This window comes from Mandrillus leucophaeus, unplaced genomic scaffold (genome assembly GCF_000951045.1).
Source record: "Mandrillus leucophaeus isolate KB7577 unplaced genomic scaffold, Mleu.le_1.0 Scaffold226, whole genome shotgun sequence".
Classification (NCBI taxonomy): domain Eukaryota; kingdom Metazoa; phylum Chordata; class Mammalia; order Primates; family Cercopithecidae; genus Mandrillus; species Mandrillus leucophaeus.
Window position 1 is genome coordinate 3,594,869 of NW_012102321.1, and position 24,568 is coordinate 3,619,436.

General features: G+C 43.1%; 2 protein-coding genes across 3 annotated transcripts in view; one reads left to right on the forward strand and one right to left on the reverse strand.

Annotated features, from left to right (window-relative positions):
- Window positions 1–1,228, reverse strand: part of ASTN1 (astrotactin 1) — a 314,268-nt gene extending 313,040 nt beyond the window's left edge. For both annotated transcript variants that reach the window (XM_011981446.1, XM_011981445.1), the window contains exon 1: window positions 718–1,228. In XM_011981446.1, the coding sequence (XP_011836836.1) occupies window positions 718–1,000 (283 nt within the window). In that variant the 5' untranslated portion in view covers window positions 1,001–1,228. The remainder of the gene's footprint in view (window positions 1–717) is intronic.
- Window positions 1,229–7,774: 6,546 nt separating this feature from the next.
- The window catches only part of BRINP2 (bone morphogenetic protein/retinoic acid inducible neural-specific 2), a 115,058-nt gene continuing 98,264 nt past the window's right edge, over window positions 7,775–24,568 (forward strand). Inside the window, exon 1 of the mRNA XM_011981447.1 lies at window positions 7,775–8,113. The gene's annotated coding sequence lies outside the window, so the exon portion shown is untranslated. The remainder of the gene's footprint in view (window positions 8,114–24,568) is intronic.

Consider the following 24,568-nt stretch of genomic DNA (forward strand, 5'->3'; position numbering starts at 1 on the left):
GAAGAGACCAATATTAACAGACTACAGTTGTATTATATCTTTAACCAACTGTGATGTGACATGGATGTATGGATGTGGTTGAATTAGGGGGTTGTGACTTCTAAGCATCTAATTCTGGAGGACTTCCCAGAATGAACAGTTGGGGGATAAGGAACTTGAGTGTTTGGCAGGGAGGGTGTCAGTAGCCTGGTGATAGATAAAGGGCTCTCCATGAATGAAGACTAGAATCTGGCCTGCACATAGCTGGCAAGGTGATGACAGGATACCTGTTTCTAAAGCCCCCAGGAAGTGCTGTGAGTGGGTGTGGGTGCCCAGGGTGTGTGAAGCAAAGAGCTGAGCATGTGGCTAGGGAGTGGGGAAAAGGGATTATGGGAGTTGAGCTGGTAGCAAACAAAAAGTGCTGTGTGGATGTGCTTCCGAATCAAAGCTGGGAGGTCAAGGCTGGGAGAGGTTTCAGAGAGACTCCTGCAACCTATTTCTTTGGGGCAGGGCAGCTGAGAGGAGGCTCAGCATCCAGGTCGGATTTGGGGAGAAGTCAGGTGCAGAGGCGCTAGTATGCAAGTGGGTGTGGAGAATGGTCCGGGAGTGGGGCGGATCCGGGAGGTAGGAGTGGGGGAGGGGAGGTCGTCGGCGAGTGGGTGTGTAGAGAGAGCTGGAGTGGGGGGTGGGGGTGCCGGTCCAGCGCCTCCGGCCGCCTCGACCTCCCCCGGGACTCACCCAGCACGAAGTAGGGCAGCTCCGTGTTCTCCAGGTCGTCCACTACGACCATTTCTCCCGGGAAGTCGTTGCGCACCGAGAAGAGGAGCTTGGGCTCCGAGGCCGAGGGGCTGTGCATGATGCTCAGGTCGTTCTCGCGCAGGAAGGGCAGCGCCGACACCGTGATGCTTTTGAGCTTGCACTCCAGCTCCTTGGATGGATCCACGTCGCCGGCGGCCGTGGCCAGCACAGCTGCCGGCCCCCAGCAGCAGGCGAGCAGGGCGCAGAGCCCGGCTAAAGCCATCTTGAGCCCCGGCCGCCTTCCTCCTAGCGCTGCGATGGTGGGGGAGGAAGCGAGCAGGGAGGGAGCGAGGGAGCGAGCGCGGGAGGCGGGGGAGGTTAGGGAGGGGATGGAGAGCCGGGAGAGCCCTGGACCCCGGAATGAGATGCCGCTTGCAGAGTGATGGGTTTAAGCTCTGATGTCTGGAGAGCCCCGGATTCTTTGTTTCCCGGAGCTGCTTATCTGGAGGAGAAAGCGGGGGAGGGGAGAGAGGAGAAAAAGGGAAGGAAGGACGTCGAGAGGAAAGAGGAAGGGAGCTGAGGATTCTAGGGAATCAGGTCAGCCACCAGCTGGCTGTCGGTGCTCCTGCCTCTCTCCTCCGTGGCATCCTCCAACACGAGCAAGGCTCTTGGCTATGAACTACCTGCACGGCATTTTTAATACATTGGTCTTTGCAATGTAAAATCTTCCCTCTCGCATCATTATCCAGAAGGCTTGAGGAAGGCACACACAGGCACACACCTTAACGGGCGCTTCTGCAAAGCGGGGCGGTGGGGGTAGATGAAATTCCCCCAATGGTTTTGTGGATGTATTATAGCTTGTCCGAGGCTTGCTTTCCGCCCTCTCCCCGCCCCACTAGTTGGATTTGTACATAAGATGAACGGCAGCTGGGAATGCACATGTGCATATTTTTACTTAGCACTACCTTTGCAAAATATTTAAAGAAAATATTTGTTATACTGGGTTAGATGGATGGATAGATATGCACAACAGAGCAAGGTGCACAGTTAAGCAGGAGATCAAAACTTTTACTTGTAACTTCTCTCTGCTTCCTTTCATTTCTATCACAAATGTTATCTGTAGTAACCAATAAAAAGATGATTTGGGGAATACTATAGATGATAGGAAAAAAAGCAGAGTTAGCTCAAATAAATCTTGAATTTTTAATTTTAGAGAATCTAGTAAATAGGACAAAGCTAGAAGGAAATTGTGAGAAAAACCAAAGTTCCTAAGCATTCTTAACAGATGGAAAAGTAATAAAAGAATATCATAGGATATGAGCTAAGTCAATCCCAGTCCAGTCAAGGGTACAACAGGGCAGATATTCAGCACCCTGCGTAAGTATTGTGAAGAATAATACTACCACCACCAGCACCAAAACCCGTAGAAGATCTGTTCCCAGTAGTACTCAACAATGTTGCCTTTTAAAAATGATGACAATATGCAATAAACAGTGGTAGAAAAGTGACATTGTCTATTCTGAAATCTGACATTTAACTGAACTTTCTCTCACATGATAACCAATAACTTATTTCCAAAACGTGTCCCTCCGATGTTATTGGGTCAACGCTAACTTCAATACGAGGTGCTATGAAGACTGTGTTATTTGTAGTTCTCACTCTAGAAATATAATTCACTACTGGTCTAAAAGAGGACCCCTGCTTAAGAAACAATTACATTTTCATTCTACCTGGTGTCAGTTTGTTGGCATATGTGAAAATATGTTCTTTAAAGGATAAAAATGCTTTTGCCATATATTTTACAAGGTTTAACTAATTGGATAGAGAAAATAAGCCATATTTAAGGTAATGTTAAAGTAGTGAAAGATCATTTACCACATATGCAAAGGAAAGAAGAACAAAGATACTTTATTAGTTAAGTTTTTATACCTAACTTACTTTATACCCAAGGCATCTTACCATGCAGCATTGCAAACTACTGTAAACTACTGTAAAAAATATGTACCAGCTAACGACCTTTTGAAAACTCATCCTCATCGTCATTGCTCCCCTAAGAGAAACCGAGTCAGAAAAAAACAGAATATCTCTTTCATTCTGTTCTCCCTAGCATAAAACAATCTATTATTAAACTTATTTATGCAAGGTTATTTGCCATTGGATAATTATAGTGGATGCCAGGAAAACACCCTTGATACTAGAATGTGAGAAATGGCCTGTAAGTACTTGATCATGTGTTCATCCAATCTCTCATTTAACAGATAAGGAAATTGAGGCCCATGAAATAGTGATCTATCTTCTGTGGAGCTAAGACCACACAAGATTTCTTTGCCCACTGCTCTTTCCACTATATAGTTATGGTACACTAGGGTACACCCATGGATAAATCACTGGGCTTTATGGACCACAGTAATTAATTTAGCAAATGTTTCTGTACCTACCATATCATAAGCCTTAGGCTTAGCACAGCCAGAAGAATACTCCTACTGTTTTTGAGTAGCATATAATCTACCGTCACTTTGAAATCTTTCTTTCTAATTCTCTGAAGAGTCTTGAGTCAAGTTAGAAAGCCCAAGTGAATCACTTAGGGTTGATTTTCTAATAAGTCAATATCTAGTCTTCTTAAAATGTACATTGAGTTGGGAATAGTTGGTAGTTGGTATCTCAAGTCTTTCTAGACCTTCTCTCTCTCTGTAAATAAGAACCAAACAAAAGAAACTGTAGAATTTTCTTAAAGGGAATATATTATTCCAGGGTACTTGATTCCTGTAAAAATGGAAATAATGTCACATGGCCTTTTCTTAGGGAATTAAATACCTAGAGATGTGGATAAAGTTTGAAGTGCATAGAAACCAGGCCATCTCTAGGGCATGATGTTTCACATTTGAATGAGATGGGGGAAAATGTTATGCATCTCGATCATCACCTTTGTGTAGAGGCATAATGATACAGTGAAATTATAGAACTGGATTAAAGACTTAACTTCATAATATTCCTATTTGGAGATAAACTTGGACCATTCTTGTCTTTAGTTCCCCATCAACAAATGGGGCCAATCATCTCCGCTCACCCCTGCAGGTCACAGAAAATGTTTCTGACTTCCATCACCAAAGAGTAATGTTACTTGCTCTTGAATTTTATAAACACAGAATCTTAGAGTATATGCTCTCTTGTGTCTTAGTATTTTCACTCATCATTATGTCTGTGAGATTTATCCATGTAGTTCAATGTTTTACTGCTGTGTACTAGTGCATTACATGACTACATTGCATTTATTCATTCTCAGAAAATTTCTGTTCTTTAAAACACTATAAAAAGCAAGCTCTGTTATCTCCAATCTTCACTTTTCTCCTGAGGTACACCTTCGTGTATTTAAGTGCCAATGGCCTCTTTCCTCGACTATTAAAATAGATTTTGATTCCTTTCCCTCCTAGCAACATATTCTGTACACAACTACCAGGTTGATCTTCATGAAATCTCACTTTCATTATGTCATTCTAGTTTTTCTTTTTTCTACATGATAAAACTCAAACCTCATGGTTTAGAAATTTAAAAATCTTGTAAATCTCACACCGTTTGTCTAGATAGATTGCTCACTGCACAATATCTCTATCCTCCCACCACACACACACACACACACACAATCTCTCCACCAAATTAAAGTCTATTTCCTATTTTCACTCCTCCCATAACATTCTGTCCGCCTGAAATGCAACACTCTTTATTCTTCAGATTGTCCCATCTCTCCAAGCCAATCTCCTGCTGCACCTATGCAGTGAGAACTTCCATCACTTCCCTTCCTCTAGCTCCATTCCCTAGGCATTTATTTACATCTCCCCCAACATCTACATATCTACACATACACATACACTCAGGAAAGCAACAGCTATTTCCTAATACAGGGTCTTAAATTCAATATTCTTATCTGCAAAACAGGAATAATACATAGTTTTGGGGGTGGTTGTGAGGAGGAAATGAGATTATGTATATAAAGAATGTGACACATTTTAGGCATTTAGTTGGTACTCAGTAGCGATAGTCTTTCCCACTATCACCTTATTCAGTTATTTTGGCAAGATAATAGGCTTCAGAGTCATCTTCAGGTGATTTTCTCCAGCGTAGTAGTCAAAGCAAATTAAGTAATTTATATTCCTTGGTGTTTTCCCAGAGGAAATGATTACATACATCCACCAAAAGACAAGCACAAAAACATTTATAACAAGTTTACTTAAAATAGCAAAAAAAAAAGAAAAAAGAAAAAACAAAAAAAAAGCACCCCAAATATCCATCAGGAGCAGAATGAATAAATGTCATGTAGTCATGTAATAGAATGGGGCACAGCAATAAAACATGCAACTACATGACTAAATCTCAGAGACATAATGATTAGTGGAAGAATCAAGATACAAGAGTGTATACTCCAAGATCCTATATTTACAAAGTTCAAGAACAAGTAACATTAGTCTTTGGTTATGGAAGTCAGAATATAGTTATCTCTGGGGACTGGAGGGTTTTAACTGAGAAAGTTCAGGAACATGCTTCCTGGGGTGCTGGAAATAAAGTGAGTAATGGTTACATTGATGCATATATAGGCAAAGATTCATCAAACTATATACCTGTGGCCATTCTTAATGCATATTCTGCCTCTTTAAAATTTTTTACATGGCTTCAGACTTTACAGGAGAAGAAAGCACAAGCAAGTTTTCTTTTTCAAGTTGTCTTCTTATCTGCCTTCACCTCTTTCCTCTCTCTTTTACAGATTTTGGAAATTTTAACTTTCTTTCCATTGAAATTAGCAATGTTCAACCCCTCTCTCCATTTACCCACTCCCTTGTGTTATTTTAACATTTCAGTGTGTTATCACTTGGGACAAGTTCAGTGGGTCTCTGTCTCTAGACATCACAAAAGTAAATAACTCAGCAGTTGGGTAGCAATATATTAGGCTTTCAGTGGCTCACTTGGATACTTTATTCTATACAGAGAGCTTAGGACCCTGTGGGACCACCATTCTCTGGCATGTTTTGTAGCTTAGGCAAACAGATACTTGCAGTATGCAGAAGGAAGTTCAAAGTTGTATAAGATACAGAGAAGAAAACATAGGTGAAAGTGATAGATGTGTGAGTCTGAGGGGATGAATAAAGAAAATTTCTAAATTTCTAAAATTTCTAAATTTTCTTCATTCATTCAGAACTTACAGCTACTTGATGCAATTTAGCTAATCTCCATGTGTACTTCTTAAACATTCATTAAATCTCTGCATACTTTTTTTCTAGTTCTTTACAAAATAATCTCTGATGTTGCTTTCCATTTAAGGAAACTAAATTGAAAGACTCCTCTCCCTTTCTGACTATATATTTATCTTCTTCATACTTCCCCCACCACACGACATAGCATGGATCTCCCAAGTTCCTTCCACAGCTCCAGTCCCCAGCTCTTCCCTTGAATTGGATTTCTCTTCAACTATTACTCTCTTTCCCATGCTCTTGCCAAAATCTAGTTTAGTACACTAGTTAGTGGGACATATTTCAGTTTTGTACCCTCATGAGGACATCAAAAATACATACTTCACACTTCAATGTAAAGTTAATATTTTCTTCCCTTCTCATTTCCTCCCTTTTCCCTGCACCTCCCTCTCTTTTTTCCTCCCTCCCTCTCTCTCAATTCACAGGCCCAGTAACAGCACCTGCTTCACAGAAACAAGGCTGGTCCTGTTCTGATTTCTCTAGTCTTCCTTTAAAAACTAAACGGAGATGCACAGTCCCTCTTCCTGACACACACAGAAGTGAAAGAAGACACAGAGGGAAAACACCACAGGCAAAACAATTCCCTTTTTTGGAAGGACATTTTTAAAACTTAATCTCTCCCCAGAAACCTGAAGTTCTCCTCTTTGCCTTTGTCCTTACAGACCTGGTGTGGGGACAGAATGTTTCCTGATTTAGCTGTCCTGGCCTCTAAATCTCTTTCACTCTCTAGCCATCTTACTGGGTTCTTGCTCTCTTTTACCTCTCTCCCCTCTTGGATCTCGTGTGTGTGTGTGTGTGTGTGTGTGTGTGTGTGTGTGTGTTTGTGTGTTTGTGTGTGTGTGTGTGTGTGTCTGTGTGTACTATTTCTCACTTGGGGGCTCATTTCTAATTAAGTAATCCAAGAGGCTAAAAAATGCACAAAACAACCAAATAAAACCTCAAATTAGATGGGAAATGGCTCAGATGGGTCCCAATCTCTGGGAGTTCTAGTTAAGCAAGCAAACAAAATGGGCTGGGACAAATGATTATTGTAACTCAGGAAGATTAGAAGAAAATGTAATTAGCTCCCCAGCTACTTCTTGTTCTCCAGCATTCTTAGAGTGTCGAACACCCTACCCGTGAATGCACCCAAGGCTTCCTTATCCACACCAAAAAGTCCCCACTGCAACGCTGGGAGGGTTAACAGAGCTGGTACCCCAGCCTGCCAGCTCACCAAAGGAGACAGCGGTGAAGCTCAGAGCCCGCCCCCTGCCAAGCCGCCCAGCCAATGGGCACCTGTGGGGAGTGTGGCGCTGTGTCCCATTGGCTGCCAACCTACGTGCATAAGAAAGAAAGAGAGAGGCAGGCAGGGCAGCATTGTTATCTTAAGACACTCATCTGGTGTCTGAGTCTGCAGGTGACACTGCTTAGGTACAGAGCGTGGAGTCGGAGCGGGGACGCGCCGGGCTGCAGCTCTGAGATGCAATCCGCCTGCCTCACAAGCTGTTCGCCGCTGCGCTGGCAGCGCCTACGCTGAGCTCGGAGGATCTCGTTAGGACTTGCCCAGGGATGTGCACCTGCCGTGCGCTCCGAGGTCAGGGGCAGGTCTGCAGGCAGCCAAGGGAGCGGTGAAGCCGGAAGACCTGTCTCTGCCCATGTGCAAGTCTGTGATTTCGGGTGAGAGAGCTGGTGGGTGAGTCTCTTTAGAGTTGGAAAGAAGGCAAAATCTTGGGTTTCTCCTCAGCGGAGGGACAGGGGGACTCCCCCAGTTGGGTCTTGCACTTTCCTTACCCCTCCCACCCCGCGTGCGCCCCGGTCCAGTGCCCAAGCCCCACTTCAAAGATGCTCTGGGAGACCAGGATCCTGGCTGCTCAGCGGGAAGGCAGCAGGCAAGTGGTCTAACGTTGGCGGCGGTGGCAGCGGCGGCGGCACCGACAGTAAAGCGGGGAGCAAGAGAATTTGAAAAGAGACATCCGCTCCCTCTCACACGCTGAGGGGGAGGCATTCGCGTTTCCCCAAATGAGAAAGAGCCACAAGAAATCATGAAGTAAAAACTTTGGAAAGCTGCCACTGGAGATGTTGCACAAAAACCTGGAATCTTTTAGGAGTCTCCTCCCTGTCGTTGAAGGTTTGGGGAGCAGCTGATACAGCAAGGAGGGCTCTTGCAAGGATTCAAGGTAACAGTGCAGGGTTTCGGTGATTTTTCTCCCCTTTTTCATTGTCCTTTTTGGTGTGTCCATTGGTAAAGGGACCATTTGGCTCTCATACAACCCTCTTGCCCTAGTGCCTGGCAGTTGCAGGCAGAGGGAATGATGACACCTCTCTTAGTTGCTGTCTTGTGGAGCTGAGCAATGGACTTTGGGGTTGAGCGAGAGATCGCTCTGGTATTGCCTCCTGGTGTTGCATGGCTGTCACAGGGTTTGGGCACCCTGCCTGACCTATATTGCTTTTGCCTGGTTTAAGTCCTCAAAGTTAGTGCAACTCCTATTAGCTTCAGAAAATGCAATAGGGCTGCATAATTGCAGAAGATGACGAGGACTTTCGCCTGCCCAGCTGACGCTGAGAGGTTCATTATGTTTGGGAAGGACCCCAAAGAGCGGAGGTTATAATGCACGATATCTATATAATCGTGCTCATAGAGCCCTATGGCATGTTTCCCATGCGCATGCAGTCAGGAAAATAAAATTCCAAACAGTGAACCCTGTAGGTTGCAAATAGTCTCCCCAGAGTGGTGGCAGAAGCCCCATTGATTGAGTTGAGCCTGGCAGAGCACTGGAGACACTAGGGAAGAACACTGATGTGCTGAAAGGTGGGATGTGCTGGTATCATCTAGCAGATCTCTCTCTCTGTTTCTGTGATCATCTGGGTACACTGTCGAATGCTGCCTGTGGTGTGTGTGTATGTGTGCTTGTGCTCACAGCTGTATGCAGGAACCAGGCTGCCCATAGAAGAACCAAGCATGTGCAGCACCCTGCCCAAACCACGGATGCCTGGAGTGTTCCTGCCTAGTAGGAACATGAACTTGTGAGCTGTTTTTCCAGCCCAGAGGACTTTTCTCCTCGCCAAGCAGTCCCTCTGCATGGTACATATTTATCCAGGGTATATAGACCTAAGCCAAATATTAACTAATATTCAAGCAAATGCACTGTAACGTGATTGAACAGACCCCTCTGTAAAGAACTGTGTGTGTGCTCTTTGCAGCCCTGGGAGCAGGGTGCTAGGAGCAGAAACAAATGTTTTGTTAGAAGGATAACAATTATAAAAGTCCAAGCTTATAGTTAGGTAATCTGGGCCTTATTCAGCAGGGACAGTGTTATGTCAGCATAGACCAATCAGAGGGATAAAAGGTAGAGTGTAAGTCAAGTATTTCTGCCTCTGTCCTTCTCCAGACATGTGCATGTTGAAGTGACTCTCTCTGACCATGCTAGCTGAAATACATGCAATGCCAGTATTAACCAAGCAACTAAAGTATTTTACCAAATCCCCTGGGGGGCAGTCTGATGACATCAGACAACAGCAAAGTGATGCTGGAGTTTGTGTGCTTTCCCTCCTGACTCACACAGTTGTGTGTATGTTATTTGTTTAAGGCATGACCCCCTGGAGTCCTCCTTCACCCAGAATAAGTTGTTTTGCAGCACTGAGGGCATGACCAAGAAATGCTGCTACAATGATCCTGTCTTATCAATATCAGAGCTGCTGCCTACTCTAGGAAAAGATGCATGCCTTGCTTTTTTGAGAAGGATATGATTTGAAAAGGCACAGAGCATGTATATTGTGAAATGTTTGCGAGAAAGGAAGCAAATGTCACACCATAGTCTCCCCTTCTGGAGGTCAGCTGGCTCCAAAGTGTTTGACAGCTGGGCTGCAGCCATGGAGAAGACAAAGCATTCTTGACTCTTACTTCCCCTCTTCACCAAAAATGGAGCTGGCTTTGTCTCCTAGAATGGAGTGATGTGTGCTGCAGTGTGGGCACAAGAAAGGAGGTGAGGAAAAAAGGGCTGGGGAAGGAGGAAGGTTCCTGCTCTGTCAGCATGGGGCTGGTCTCGAAGATGGGGAGCATCTTCTCTTTTTGGCCCTCAAAATTATCTTCTAGGTGCTCCTTTCTGGCCTCCTGACAGGTTGTTTACTGAGCAAGGCCAAAGGGCAAAGAACAACCCTGCGTCATCACCTTCTCCTGATCCCCTTTCCCAAGACACAGGCTAGCCACTGGGGAGTATCGCAGAAAAATGATACACTCCTTTGAGGCACTGCTCTGAAATCCCTCCCCAACTCACAAACAAGAGGTAATCTGGAGGGACTTGAGACATCTGCGTGGGCACTTTCTGCTGACTGGGATGCTTAGTTGAGGTTTCCTGGTTAGTGTTTTGTTTTCCCCACTGCGCAGTGTATTTTTGGCGATTTGACTCTTTCTGTTAAATAATAAGACCTTGTATACATTTTATGATGGCATCCTCTTCCGAAGGGCTGAGAGCACTTTACAGAGCTCATTTAATTAATCCTCACACAGCTTATTGTCTCATTCATCTTTGATTACCCTAAGAAGTAAAGCTAAAATGATTTCAACCCCCTTCTTGGAAAAGAGAGGGCAGAGAACCTCAGAAAGAGGAACTGCTTTATGCAGGGTCACGCAGCACTTAAGGGACACTACGGAATGGGATCTGAGTCTCATCACTCTTGAACCAACCCCAGACTCCATGGGCTTCTTCTAAGGAATAGTTTGATTTTAGTAATTATAATCTGAATTAGTTGTTCTGTACTTTATAAGGATGGAGATTTACAATGACACAGGGTTTCTCCTCTGGGACTAACTTAAAAGCCGTGAAGAATAAAAGTCTTATAGGCCTTTGCCCTTGCCTTCAGTGATCTTGCAGTCTAGTTAGGAAACTAGGCTCACATCTGACAAAAGGGAAATGACAACATAGGTTCTAAACAGCAATTCAGTACCAGAGAATTCACAAGGCCGAACTAGTTCATCTGTGATTGATATGTACAGATAGTGAGAACTATCAGTATTCAAAGGAAGGAGAATTTGAGTTGAGCCATGAAGGATGGGGTGGGATTTGTTTGGATAGAAAGAATGAGGGAAAGGGTTCTAACTGACAGAAATAATAACTGCAGCACTGTTGGGAAGGTTGGAAACTTCGAGGCTTGCTTGATTCCTTGGGCCACCTCTTTTCTTGCATTCTGGAAATACTATACACCTGGTTAAATTATTATTATTATTATTATTTGAGATGGAGTCTCGTTCTGTCACCCAGGCTGGAGTACAGTGGCGCGATCTCGGCTCACTGCAAGCTCCACCTCTCAGCTTCACGCCATTCTCCTGCCTCAGCCTCCCGAGTGGCTGGGACTACAGGCGCCCACCACCATGCCCAGCTGATTTTTTGTATTTTTAGCAGAGACGAGGTTTCACCGTGTTAGCCAGGATGATCTCGATCTCCTGACCTCATGATCTGCCCACCTTGGACTCCCAAAGTGCTGGGATTACAGGCGTGATGGTTAAATTATTTTAAACATATATTGGTCTACAGGAAGTTGCCCTAGAACCTAGGCAGGGTGCTCTGGAATGCTGGGCATCTAATTAGACGTTGAAAATTGCCTGGCCTTCCACCCATCCTCAAGTCTAATCTATATATTGTGGGAAAAGTATTGCTCAACCTCAGAGAGCTTATCAATATCATATCAAAAAATCTGAATGAGGATATTGTGGACAAGCAAGCAAATTTTAAGAGAACACACACACAAAATTCTCATATTTTAGAATCAGAATCTCCTAAGAGAGAGCCTTGATTTTCCTCCATTTCCTATTTCTCCACCCAAATGTTCCTCCTGGGGTTTTCTTAGAGCTGGCAAAATGCCAAACCCCTTAGGCATTTAGCACTGAGAGGAGATTTTCAATCTTAAGATTCTTGAGCATGCCCATGCACATAACCTCTTGTCTCCCCTTCTCTCTCCCTTTTAATGAAACATACGCTGTAGCAGTCACTAAGGAGGAGACCACAGAAAAGCAGGGAGGGGTGGGATGCAGTGTTGCCTGAAGCTGTACCACAGGGTACTGTGCTTGCTCAGCTGGGCAGGACGGGGAGAGGCAGCCTGCCAGCCTGGGCAATGCCAAGGAAGGGCCCACCAGGAGAGAGCTGTGACCAGCCAGCCACACACATTTGCTCCCACAGTGGGCATCTCTCCCAGAGGAAAGGTCAAGGCAAAGCACAGGGCCTGCGAGAGGACTGGTAACACAATCACGCTGGTCATGGTCTTCACAAGGTTTGGGACGTTTTTCAGGCTGCAGGTCACTGATGGCTTGGGTGGCCCCATTCCAATATAGAAGAAGTTCCCACTGAGCATGAAAGTGGAAAGGATTACCTAAAGTCACTCCATAATTGCTCCCAGGTCAAAAGTAAAACTCCCAAGAACCCAGTCTGTTTGGTTGCTTAGCCCTAGGAGTTTATTCAGGGAACAGGTCTCAAAGGACATTACTTTCCCTTGAAAATCCTTCCCTGAACCTTGCTGTCACCCTTGTTTCCTGTGTTAAATGACTGTGCAGCTGGACTGTGGGCATGATGCCTTTTCTCTTTACTATTCAGAAGCATCCACTGCTATATTTGGGGGCTGAGTAGAGATCCGGGCCCAAGGGCATGTGGTTAAGAGTTGTGAATTAAAGTCTCTTCTATCTAGAAAGGAAGAGACAGACAGCTGAATTATGCTTCAAACTGGGGGCTACGGTAAACCAGTCTCGTCTGACCAATTAGGATGCAGGTCAGCCCCTCTTTAAATTGTCACTCTGTCATGGAGAGAGAAGTAAAGTTGAGTAGCATTAACACAGCATGGAATCATCAACAGCCAGTCCCATTATTCCTCTTACTGAGGCTCACATGAAATGCAAACATTTCTGGAATTCTGGATTGGGCAAAGGGAGAAGACAATTTGGTACCTTACAGGACTAAGCTCTAGGCACTTGCCAATATGATAGCATATTGGCAACATGTGGGTCTTGAGCACTTGAAATGTATGCTGTAAATATAAAATAGGCATTGGGTTTGGAATACTTGATTTGAAAAGAAAAGCAATGTAAAATATCTCATCAATATTTTTAATCTTCATTACATGTTAAAAAGATAATATTCTGAATATATTGAGTTAAATCAAATATATTAACATTAGTTTTACCCATTTCTTTTTTACTTTTTAATGTGGCTACTAGAAAAGTTAAAATTATGTTAAGTGGCTGGCATTATTATTATTATTATTATTATTGGATAGTGTTAGCAAAGGCCTTGCAAAGTAGTGACAGGTTAATGGGGAAAAGGCGCAGAGGCATGAAATAGGAGGAGTTAGAGACATTAAAAAGAGAAAGAACATGGAGGGAGGGGTCAGGAGCAGCCCAGAGCGAGCCTTAAGGCATGTATTTCTAAAATTTCAAGTCAAGAAGGGCACAAATAGCATAGACCAACCTATATTTATTTGAAGATGGACCTTGTTAACTGTAATTAAGCCCACCCAAAGCCTTTGGGAAGCATTGCAGCTCTCAGCTCACATACAAAGAATGAACCGGTGGGTGGCTTGGTAATTTTATCTTAATATTTTCGAGTTTTTGAATGACAGTAGAAATAACCAAGTAACTAATCTTTAGGGTCTTACTCCAAAGTGTGAGGACACAATAGTGGGATCAGCTGGGTATGTCTGTCTTTCAAATTCCCTCCTTTCTTCTCATCTCTACCACGTTATGATCATTCCTTGTGAGAGCTTTTTGTTTTCATATCAGATATGTTGATAGTGTGGTGGGGAGAAAGAAAGGCACGGCCATGTATTAAAGATTATTTTGTGAAATAATTAGCTGGGTGTGGTGGTGCAAGTCTGTAATTCCAGCCGCTTGGGAGACTGAGGCAGGAGAATTACTTGAACTCAGGAGGTAGAGGTTGCAGTGAGCTGAGATTGCGCCACTGCACTCCTGCCTGAGCAACAGAGCAAGACTCTTTCTAAACAAAACAAAACAACAACAAGAACAAAATTTGTGGACCAAGAAGAAGAATGGGAAGAAGACACAATAATTGAATTTTTAAAAATTACAGATTTGAATATTATAACTCATTCATTGTCATTATTGTCATTCACTGCAATAAGTTTGGCCACAACTTGAACTCATATTTGCTTATCATTCTATAGTTCACAAAAGGTTTTCACAAGCTTTCTCTCACTTGATTCTCATTCAAGGTTTTTCATAACCTGCCCCAAATTACCTTTGTTACTGTATTTTCTAATCCTTCTCTATTTACTTCATTCAATCTTGCTTAATCAAACTACTCTACTTACTGTTCGTACACGTTAACCACATAAAAGAGGGATTATTACCTCTTTTATTTTCAGTTTTATCATCTATAAAAGTAAAAAATAATAATGCTAGATCTCTCAATGGGTTATTCTAAATGTTAAGTAAGATAAAATAAGTAAGGTGCCAAACATAGTTTCAGGTACATTGTAGATACTCAACAAATGTTAACACTATTTCTTACTAGAGGCCTTCACTTTGACATTACCAAGATTAAAATTCAAAGCTAAACTCAGTATGCACCAGTTTACATCCCAAACTATTCCTTTCCCCAAATTCCTGCTTTGGTTAAAGGTACCAAAATCCACCTGACTTCCAGAGGGATAATGAAGAAATGTAAATTGTCCTGGGCTCTGCTTTCTCTCACACTGCCCCTACATGCAATGAATCCTCTAGGCTTGACAGGGTCGACCACATAATGATTTCTCAAAGCCATCCTCTCCTCCTCACCCCTCCTGCCACACTCTGATGCCAGGCTCTCATCCTTCTCTCCAGCATCTTCCCAGGACTTGATCTCTGTATCTCTTCCCTTGAAGGCTAGCCAGTCCAGTCTCTTCCCTGCAGCCAGGAGGATCTTTCAAAATGGTAAATTTGACCATGCTTTTCCTCTTACTGTAATTCTCCAGCAACTCCCCACTACTGTCAGAATAACAAGTTGCTTTGCATAACAAACAGGAGCTCCTTCATGAGCTGGTCCAATAACCTCTCTGTGCATCTTTCCTACATCCTGCTTCTCACAGCAGCCACTTCAAACGCCAGGCAACTCCCTCAGCACTCTGGAACCTTAGAGGTCTTGAATTGTTTTCATGCAGAATCTTCCCCTGTCCTATTCTCTGCTTCTTGAACGGTTACTGAGCTTCAAGACTCTGTAAATAGTATCCCTCTGTGAAGTCTTCTCTGAGACTCTGGGACAGAATTAATTGCCTCCCCCTCTAGACTCCTACACATCTTGTTCAAATTCTGTTTCTGCTCTGTACTCACCACACCATTCTGACTTGTTGATATGGCCATCTCCTGCACCAAGCAGCAGGGCTGGGATCGAGACTCTAAGACATACTTCTCTGAAAATATTTATTGAGTGTATTATTAAGAGTGTGTAGTGCTGGGTCATATTCCTAGGCATTGAGGATTCAGCAAACAGCAACACAGATAAAAGATCTGCCCTCAAGTTGTGTCCATTCTAGACAGAAGATATGATTATAGTCATGATAATCATGGTTATTATGGACTTTGCTGATAATAGCTAACACTTTAATAGTACTTAAGTGTCAGGCAGACACTGTACTAAAGTTTTACACAAATAAACTCATTTGATCCTGTAAGGTAAGTAGGTTTGTTATTTTATAGATGATGAGTTGAAAGCCCAGAGAGGTTAAGTAACTTGCCCAAGGCCACACAGCTAGTAACTAGGGGAGCTGGCATTCTAATCAACTTTAGACCCCGAGTCCACATTCTTTATTACTATGGTATCCAGAAAAATAACAATATAAACAAATAAATAATTTCAAGTGCTGATAATGAAGAAGATAAAATAGAGTATTGTCAGAGAGAGTGACTGAGGCATTGGTCAGGGAAAGTCTCTTAGAGAAAGTAACATTCAAATTGAGGTGTAATTTGTCAATTGAGAAAAGGAGAAATTCTAGAGTTGGATCTGGGAATCTAAAGAGGAGAAAAATTGTTTCTTCTATGTAACCAAGACACTAGCTGCTGTGATGTTTACCTCTCACTGCTGGAGGTACCACACTCAAGCCTGGATGGTCTTGGGGTACAGCAAATAGCCCAAATGTTCCCAAATCTATCCCCTATAAATCTACTTGTCCCTCCTGTTCTTTTGGATTAAGACATATCTCAGAAGGTGTCCAGTATGGGGCATCCTACAAGGGTGGGAAGCATGGTACACACACACTTTCTCACACACATACACCTGTTTTGCTGAACCACTTTATTTCACTTCTCTCTTGTGACCAACGTGTCACTCAGAACCTTAGCAAAGTGACAGACAGAGGCAGAGCAAAAGGTCTGGGGACAACCCAGAGGCATGAGTAAAAGGGGAAAAGACAATTATTTTTTAACAAGATGGGAAGTGAATTGAACTGGAGGGAGAAATAGGAATTTGATCAAGGAAGGGTGTGCGGAGGGGGTTGATTCTGAGATGCTGGCAGTGTTCTGTTTCTTGACCTGAGGGCAGGTTTGCTCTACAATTTTATATCTACACACACACATCTACACACACATACATACATATGTATTCACATACACGCACACCCCGTATATACACAAGCATGCATCTATACCTTCTGAATGAATATCTCTTATAATAAAAGGTTAAAGAAATTATTTGGCGAGCAGATGAAATGGGTGGGACAAGTTCATGCATACTTAATATACTCCCAATGCCTATTTTATGATAAAAATTGTACTAGGTTCATTTTTACTTATATTATCTCATTTAATTTTTATTACAACCTTATGAAGTAAGTGTCATTTCTGTTTTGCATATGGAAACTGAGGAAGGCAAAGGATAGAGGAGCAACCAACATTCAGACTCTGGGCTTTTGCCCCTGCACCATGCCCTCTGCCTTCCACCCTGGGTGGCTCTGAGGGTCAATGGGGTGGGTGACTTTTGGGTGAAACAAACCTGGGCATCAATCTGGTCATGGTCACTTACCCACTGTGTGACCTCAGCTATGTGTGACCTGTACCAGCCTCAGTATCCCCACCTAGCAAAATGGATATTACACCTTACGTTGCGCAAAAACTGTAAAGATTAAAGACAATGATTGACAAATAGCAGAGTTGAGCATCCTTAAGCTTGAAGGAAAAGGTTTCCCTGAATTATACAAGGACACATTCACAGTGGTTTTCATCTCTCAAAAAAGCAGTGGAAGACTTTAATCAACAAACCCTTACCTAGAAGTCCAATATATAAAGCAGATAAAAGGGCAGCTCTCTGGTTGGAGCAGGCCTAGGGGCTCTGGAGCTCTGCCACCTGTTTCTTCTCTTTCCTCATCCACAGGTGTTCGCCAGGGCAACTCCTTGGAACCTAAAGGTATTCAAAACACATTGAAAACCGCTGCAGAAGTCCTTTGAAAAGCAAAACTTGTGATTCATTTAAAATCACAGGTAATATATTAAAACTGATTTTAAAATATAAGACTTTCACTAACCCAGAAACATCTGCGAGTTCTGTGAGACTAGGACCAATCACTGTTGTTCTCCCTTGTTCTCAGTAATTGAAAATGCAAGGAGTTCAATGTCTATGAATAAGCACCTGCTGTGTGCCAGGCACTGTACTGGATGCTGAGAGTATGCACTGTAAGATCTCTTTCAAGTCTAACAACTCTCTATGAAGTAGATACTATTATTCTCGTTTTGAAGATGAAAAAATAAAATTGGTACAGAGAGGTTAAGTCAATTACCCAAGATCTCACACCTGGTGAGTAGTGGAGTTGGGATTCAAACCCGCGTTGCAGGATGAATTAGAAAGCCAGAATTCTGACATCAACTCCTGCAGCCTCTTCAACAGTGGATTGGGAGGAATGGTGCCTCGCTCAAAGTTTCGTACTTTTTCCCAGTACTCCTCAGTTGTGATTTTCTTTTTCTTCTGTTTTCATTAGGGCACCCAGGTCTCCCAGAACGAAGGCAGCGGTCCTCCCTCGCGGGGAGCCCCAGCCCAGGGAGGGCAGAGCAACAGGCCCAGCTGCAGCCGGGAGCTGGTGACTGGGGCCTGCCCTGTCGCTCACTCGGCTTCATGCCCCATCCCCACCACGAGGCTGCCGGGCTGAGAGCGCGGAGACTCCTGCTGGGCTGTAGTCTGGCAGCTCCAGGGACTGGGTTTACTGGAAGAGTGTGAGGTGGGGATGCAGAGGGAAGCCCTTGAAATCCCCTTGAGACATAGAAATACCTAAGCACTCAGGGAGGACTGTGGGGGCAGCTAACGTCTGCCTCCCCCTCACTCGGTGTTCAGCCATTTATCATCAACACGTCGTTAGGCAGGAGCAGGGGCAGGTGGCTGACTGGTGTGCCGGCGGGTGGCGGGGTCTTGGGAGGCGCCCTGCACGCGCCTCTTCTTTCTGAAATCTCCGACCTTTGGGATTTGAGCCGCGAGGGACGGCGGAGCAAGGGCGGCCTCCTCCGGAAGCCTCGGGGCACTAGAGACCCCTAGAGGCGAAAAGCTGTGTTACAAGCCCCTGGCAGCGGAGGCGCAGGCGAGATTCTTGCCCCGGAGGTTGCCGAGGAGTGACCGGTACCTTTCCTAAAACCCTTACCTGTAAGTACACTCCCGCAAGCTCGAAAGGGACAGCAGGGGACCCGTGTGTGTGTGCGCGTGTGCGGAAAAGGAGTGGGGAGGGACAGTTACATTTGCAGAAGCAATCCTGTCTGGAACTAAGCTGATTAGCCCTGGTCCCGTCCCTCCCTCCCTGCCCCACCCCTCCCATCCTCCCTTAGCTACCCGCCGGCGCCTCACTCAGACCCTGCAGCAATCCAGAGACTGCCCTCCTTGGCAACTGCCCTCCTTGGCAACTCCCCACCACCTCCATCAAGATAATATCCTTCCCCCAGGGCCCTTCACACCTCTCAGTAACCTGATCAACTAATTTGTGTTAAGGTATTAATGACTAATAATGATTTAATGTGCTGCCCTCCCAATTAACACTGGAGCATTTCAAAAGAGAAATTCACAGATTTTAACCCAAGTGAGACATGGTGCTTTTCCTTTTTGAGAGGAATGGTAGGCCCTTCAAAACGAACGATACAGACAGCTGCCGATTCTTTAGATTTTTTATATACGCTGCATCACTCCTGAGCTTAGCAATGTTTGGAGGCTTTATGCAGAGGCTCAAGCAGAATTTCCCAAAGAGGGCTGCTCTGATCTACAACCCTTACAGAACGCGCCAGTACAGCCTTAATGAAGAGAAGAAACCAGGTGCCTCAATACCATGTCTTTAGAAGTTTCGATGGTTTTTTTTGCTCACACATGTGACGACATAGTCATTGAGAGAAGAGACTCAGGCATGGTGAACTTGGGTTCAAGTCTTTGGCAGGCTCTGCTATGTACCATGTATTTGATCTTGCCAAATTACTTTACTACATTAGCTTCAGGGTGCACATCTGTGAAATGGATGTGGTACCACTCACTTCACAGGGTTAGAGTATGAAATGAAATAATGCAGAATTAGCACTCATCAAGTCTGATATATAGAGTTCTCCATAAATGACAGTTCTTTTTATTAAACTTAGTGTTTTTTTGTTTTTGTTTTAATTTTTGCCCTGTCTCAAACTCTCAGTGCAGGGCAGCATGTAAATGCTGTATTTATTTATTATTTAAAAGCAGGGTGAAGCAATCCAGCCTTCTAGGTGTGGTTGGTTTGGTAATGAACTAGATTTCTTTCCAGGTGACGGCAGTGTATGAGCTTTTTTTGATTGATTGATTGATTATTTTTCTGCTTGTTTTCTTTAAATGTATCTCACAAATGCAGTGAGCAAAATGGATTTGGCAGTGACTTTAAAAGACTTAATGTATTTTGGAAAGAAAAAAAAAAGCCACAACAAAAACTGGTTTGTTTTTGTGATATATGGTTCATGTGATATGACAAAAATCCATTTGTATGCTTAGGAAAATTGGCTAATTTTAAAACAGTTGACACATGCCATATGCATATAGAGTAATGATGGATTTTGCTCAGGCAAACAACAGCAGAACACAGGACCAGCAATATCTTTGTTAGGGCTTTAGTTGGTTAAATTCTTATTTGATGGGCAGATCTGCCCCATGTAGGAGAGGAGAGTGACAGGAAAAAATGGACTCATCATGGCCTCAGGTGATGGAATCAGATATTTGATCACAGAGATACTAAGCTTAGGACACAGACACTGTGTTTTCATTAAATCAGTGAGAAGAAACTTGGGAATGTACCAATGTAGCAAGCTTATGTTCAAGAAAGCAAACAGTTTATGAAGATATTTTCTGGATAAAAGGTGTGGATGGTGGAAAGGATACTGAACTGGTGAGCCATCATGTTAAACTTTCCCTGGTCATTCTTCCTGTTGGAGACATGAATAATTTTTGAACTTCAAATACTGTTTATAATGTGCTTTGGGTTCCTCTGGTTTACAGTTCTACATAAATCACACTGAAAAGGGAATCCCACATATTTTCGATTACTGCTAGTTAGGGAAAAGAGACTGCATATGAAAGTAAGGTGCTACAAAGATGGCACATTCAATGAGAAATAATTATGAAACCTTTTTTTAAGGAAGAGACAAGTGCTCTATTTTCTTTGTTTCCTTCCCACTTTCAGTTCCCCCTACACATCAACCAGATACCCAGCTCCTTATAGGCCAGTGGTATGTAATCTACTCGACTCAAAAAAGCATTTGGCTTTTACTTTATTTTACTTTATTTCTTTCAAGGCATGATTTAATTAGTGACTACGGAGAAAAAAAAGCTGAACAGCTTAGAGGAGGTTTATGGTTAGGTTTGTGGGACTCAGCAATTTGACATTCTAATCCTGTTATTTCTCACCTTAAACTGAACAGAGTCAGCAGGGTTTTTTCCCCATAATTCATCCAGTTATTAGGTCTCCTCTCCCCGCTTACTCTTCACCCTCATCCTTTGCTTCATCTTATTTTTTTGTGTATGCAGTCCTCTACTACATGGTTCTCCCCAGCCCCACCCCAACTCTCAGGATAGCAACAAACAAACAAAACCAATATCTTGATGGCTCATTCATGACTGAGCCATCTAGAAGATAAATTCTTTCTCTCCCTACTCTGATTCCTAGAATGAGCCATCTATCTCTCATGTGAACTTGACTTCTAAGATGACTGCAGCCTAGGTCCTACAATGATGCAAAGAGGCCAAGTACTGTCTGCTTCCCTTTTTAATTATAAACTGTAAACATTTTGAAGGTAGAGCCTGAGTCTTTTTTTTTTTTTTCTTTAACCATTTTTTCCCCCAGCTCCCTGGCTCAATACTGAGCACAGGGATGACGTTTATGTTTATGCAGTTAAAAATAAAACAACAAAAACCCCAATACCTCATCATCTACCCCACCACACCCATTTTCATTAAGATATGGGTTACTAGAAAGCTAACAAAACTATATTTCCTGTTAAGGATAGTGTTCAGGATTTCAAATGTATACATTGCAAAATTAGGGATGTGTTTCCTTTAAGGCAGTGGTTCTCAAAATGCAATGTGCACCTGGGGAGCTTATTAAAATGCAGAATCCCCAGCCCCTCCTCCATAGAATCTGATTCTGTAGGTCTTGTGTGAGATTCAGAAAACTGAATTTTAACAAACAGATGATATACAGGCCACACTTTGAGAAATATCATTTTAAGGCAATCCAAATGAAATGTTACCCATACTCAGTTTGGTAGAATGTTAATGTCGCCTAAGTGGGTAATGGTTGTCATGTTGCAAAAAAAAGGTTCGGAGATTAGAAAAGTTGGAGAACGTGCCCTCCTTGCCACCCATCCCCTCATATGCACTCAGAGGTTCACAACGCACTTATCACATTAGAGGGGTCTGAAAAGGTCTGCAATAAAGAAACATGTTTTATCTTTGTTTAGCCAAGTATTTCCAATATATCTTGACCATGAAACTTTTTTTGATCTTATTGCCAAACACCTATTAAATATTAATGAATTTTTTATGGAAAGTACTGCCATAAGGGAAAGGGAACCACCTACAGGAGGAGGGTGATATTGCAGCCCAGCCATATTATCCCTATTAAATTTCCAGAGGAGAGAATGAACAAAGTGCATGCAGAGTTGGGGGAGAATCACTATCCATGAGGAATATCTTACAGCCTGAAGAAGTATTTATAAACAAATATAATCATTCTTTATTGAGCATTTAATATTGATCAGGCACTAGTCTATGTTTTTAATATGTATTAACTCATTTAATTCTCAGAACAATCCTATGAGTCAGACAGTTGTATTATTCCCATTTTACTGAAGAGGAGACTGAGACACTGAAAGGCTTATAATTCCCTAAAGATCACAAACGTAGGAAGTGATAGAGTGGAATTTGAACCCAAGCAGTGTGCCTTGAGAGCCTACCCTGTTCACAGCTCTATCAGACAGCCTCTCCTCTAGTAGCAGTGTTCTGGAAATTACTGCCAGTGAGGAGCGAGCTCCCAATAGACATAACCTGTTCCAGAGCTATGCTGTCTCAATGCCGCAGGATACTCCTTTATACATGAGGGCCTGTGATCATTGCCCTTTATTCATCAGATAATTTATTATAATGACTGCCTGAACCTCTGAAAGATTTTGCTGTACTTAAACACAAAATATGCTTAGCAAAACAACCTGACAAGGATGATTCATGGATAGCAATTAGGTGCAGAATCCTGTGCCTACCAAATCCCAAATTGGGTTGAAGATCTGGCCATCCTGCTGACAACTTGATATGGAATACAGTAGGCTGGCCCTTGTCACTCCACCCTACTCTCAACCCTCTCACTGCTCCTGGGCACAGGAGGTATCCTGAAGGGGCAAGCTCTATGGATGACACAATTCCAATTCCAATTTTGGCCTTTGGCAAGTTGCTTCACTTCTACGGCCCCGAGTTTCCTAATAATACAGAAAAAAATAAGGGGGAGGATAGACTAATGATAACTATTAGGTTAGTGCAAAAGTAATTGCGATTTTTTACTATTGAAAGTAACGGCAAAAACTGCAGTTACTTTTGCACCAACCTAAAACATTATTGTAAGCCATATATATACATATGGTTTATTCCAATGTTTGCCACAAGAGCAGTGTTTGGCCTCTGGTGCTGTTAGGTCCTGAGGGTGAGATCGCTCCTTGTCTGTGCCTTCATAGGTGTTTATGTAGAGGTAATGGAGGTCAAAGTTAGGACCCTGGGAAGTGAGAGGGAATTGAGGAAGAAAACTCTTGGCTTCCAGATCCTGGATCTCTTCCAAAATGCATGTGGGATGTGGGTCAGTGGCCCTTATAATCCAACCAGGATTCCTGGGTACTTTAATTTTCTCCTTTGTAAAAATATGAATAATGCTAGTTGTAGGCGTATTCCACTGGGAACTTTGCATCTTCTTCATTAACAAATGCTTAAGAAGTATCACATCACACTAAAGGGGCATTTCTCAAAGAGCCAACACATTCCAGGCATCATTTTAGACACTCCACAATGTGAACTAAACAATATGCCCCTTTTAATGGCGATTTAGGCAAGTTTGTTTTTGGCCTGAGGTTACACAAGTGGGAGAGGCAGAGTCCAAACCTAAGTCAGATCCGTCTGACCCAAACTGCCAATTCTTCCTCTCAACCAGTTAGAAAAGGTATGAGGACGGGAAGTGGCAGGAAGGAAAACTGAGGTCTGGCTCTCCAGAGATGGATGCTTAGAAAGAACCATTTCAAAGCCTATCAAGATCTTAGGAAAATCAGTTTTCCCAGTGCCTTTTCCCCTTCTACCCCAAATTTTGTGGCTTTTCTAAGTCAACTGTTTCCTGCCCTAGTGTGTTGTGCCCCCCTAACCCTCACCCCGCCACACCTAACAGAAAATGCTTATGGCGCATCCAGGCTGGCTGGCCTATCATCAGTCACCAGTCCCAGAAGCCCAGATTGAACTCTCTGGTCTTGGTCCTTGGTCTTCATCCTTGGCTACTTTATGAACTCGTTCCTCCAGACCCAGACCCTTTGGAAATGATGAAGAAGAGCACAAGTTTTTTTTTCTTCCCAAACTAAGCACATTCACTTGCCAAAATGGGTCCTTCTTATGCCATTTTCTTTTGAATCAGACCTCACACATCCTGTGCACAAGGTCAGGCATGGAGTGAGGACAGAGCCTTGCCGCTTCTGGGGCTTCTTATGAAACCTAGAGGATCAGCTTGCAAGGAGGAGGAGAAGGTGGAGTTTAGCCAAAGCAGACCTCATGAAGGCCTCTCAACCACTCATGTGTGTTGACTTCCACTCTTGTTCTGCTCTTAAACAATGAATGTTCTATTCCACTTATTTAATTATATGGCAAGTAGTTAGGACTATGAGCTCTCAAAGCCAGGTAGGCCATGGATTTGTCATTTGTTGTTTGAAGCTAAGTGATAGGATAGGGATAGAGGAGTTAACCATATGATTTTTTTTTTTCTATTTTTGTATGTGTTTGGAAATGTTCTGTAATTTAAAAGGTTAAAAAATAATCCATGGATTCTGGAGTGACAGAGTCTTGATCTAAAATTCCAGCACAACTGTTCTCTTGCTGTGTTACCTAGGCCAGAGATTTAAATTTTCTGAGCTTCTATTTTCTTATCAATAGAGGTAACATATATCTCAA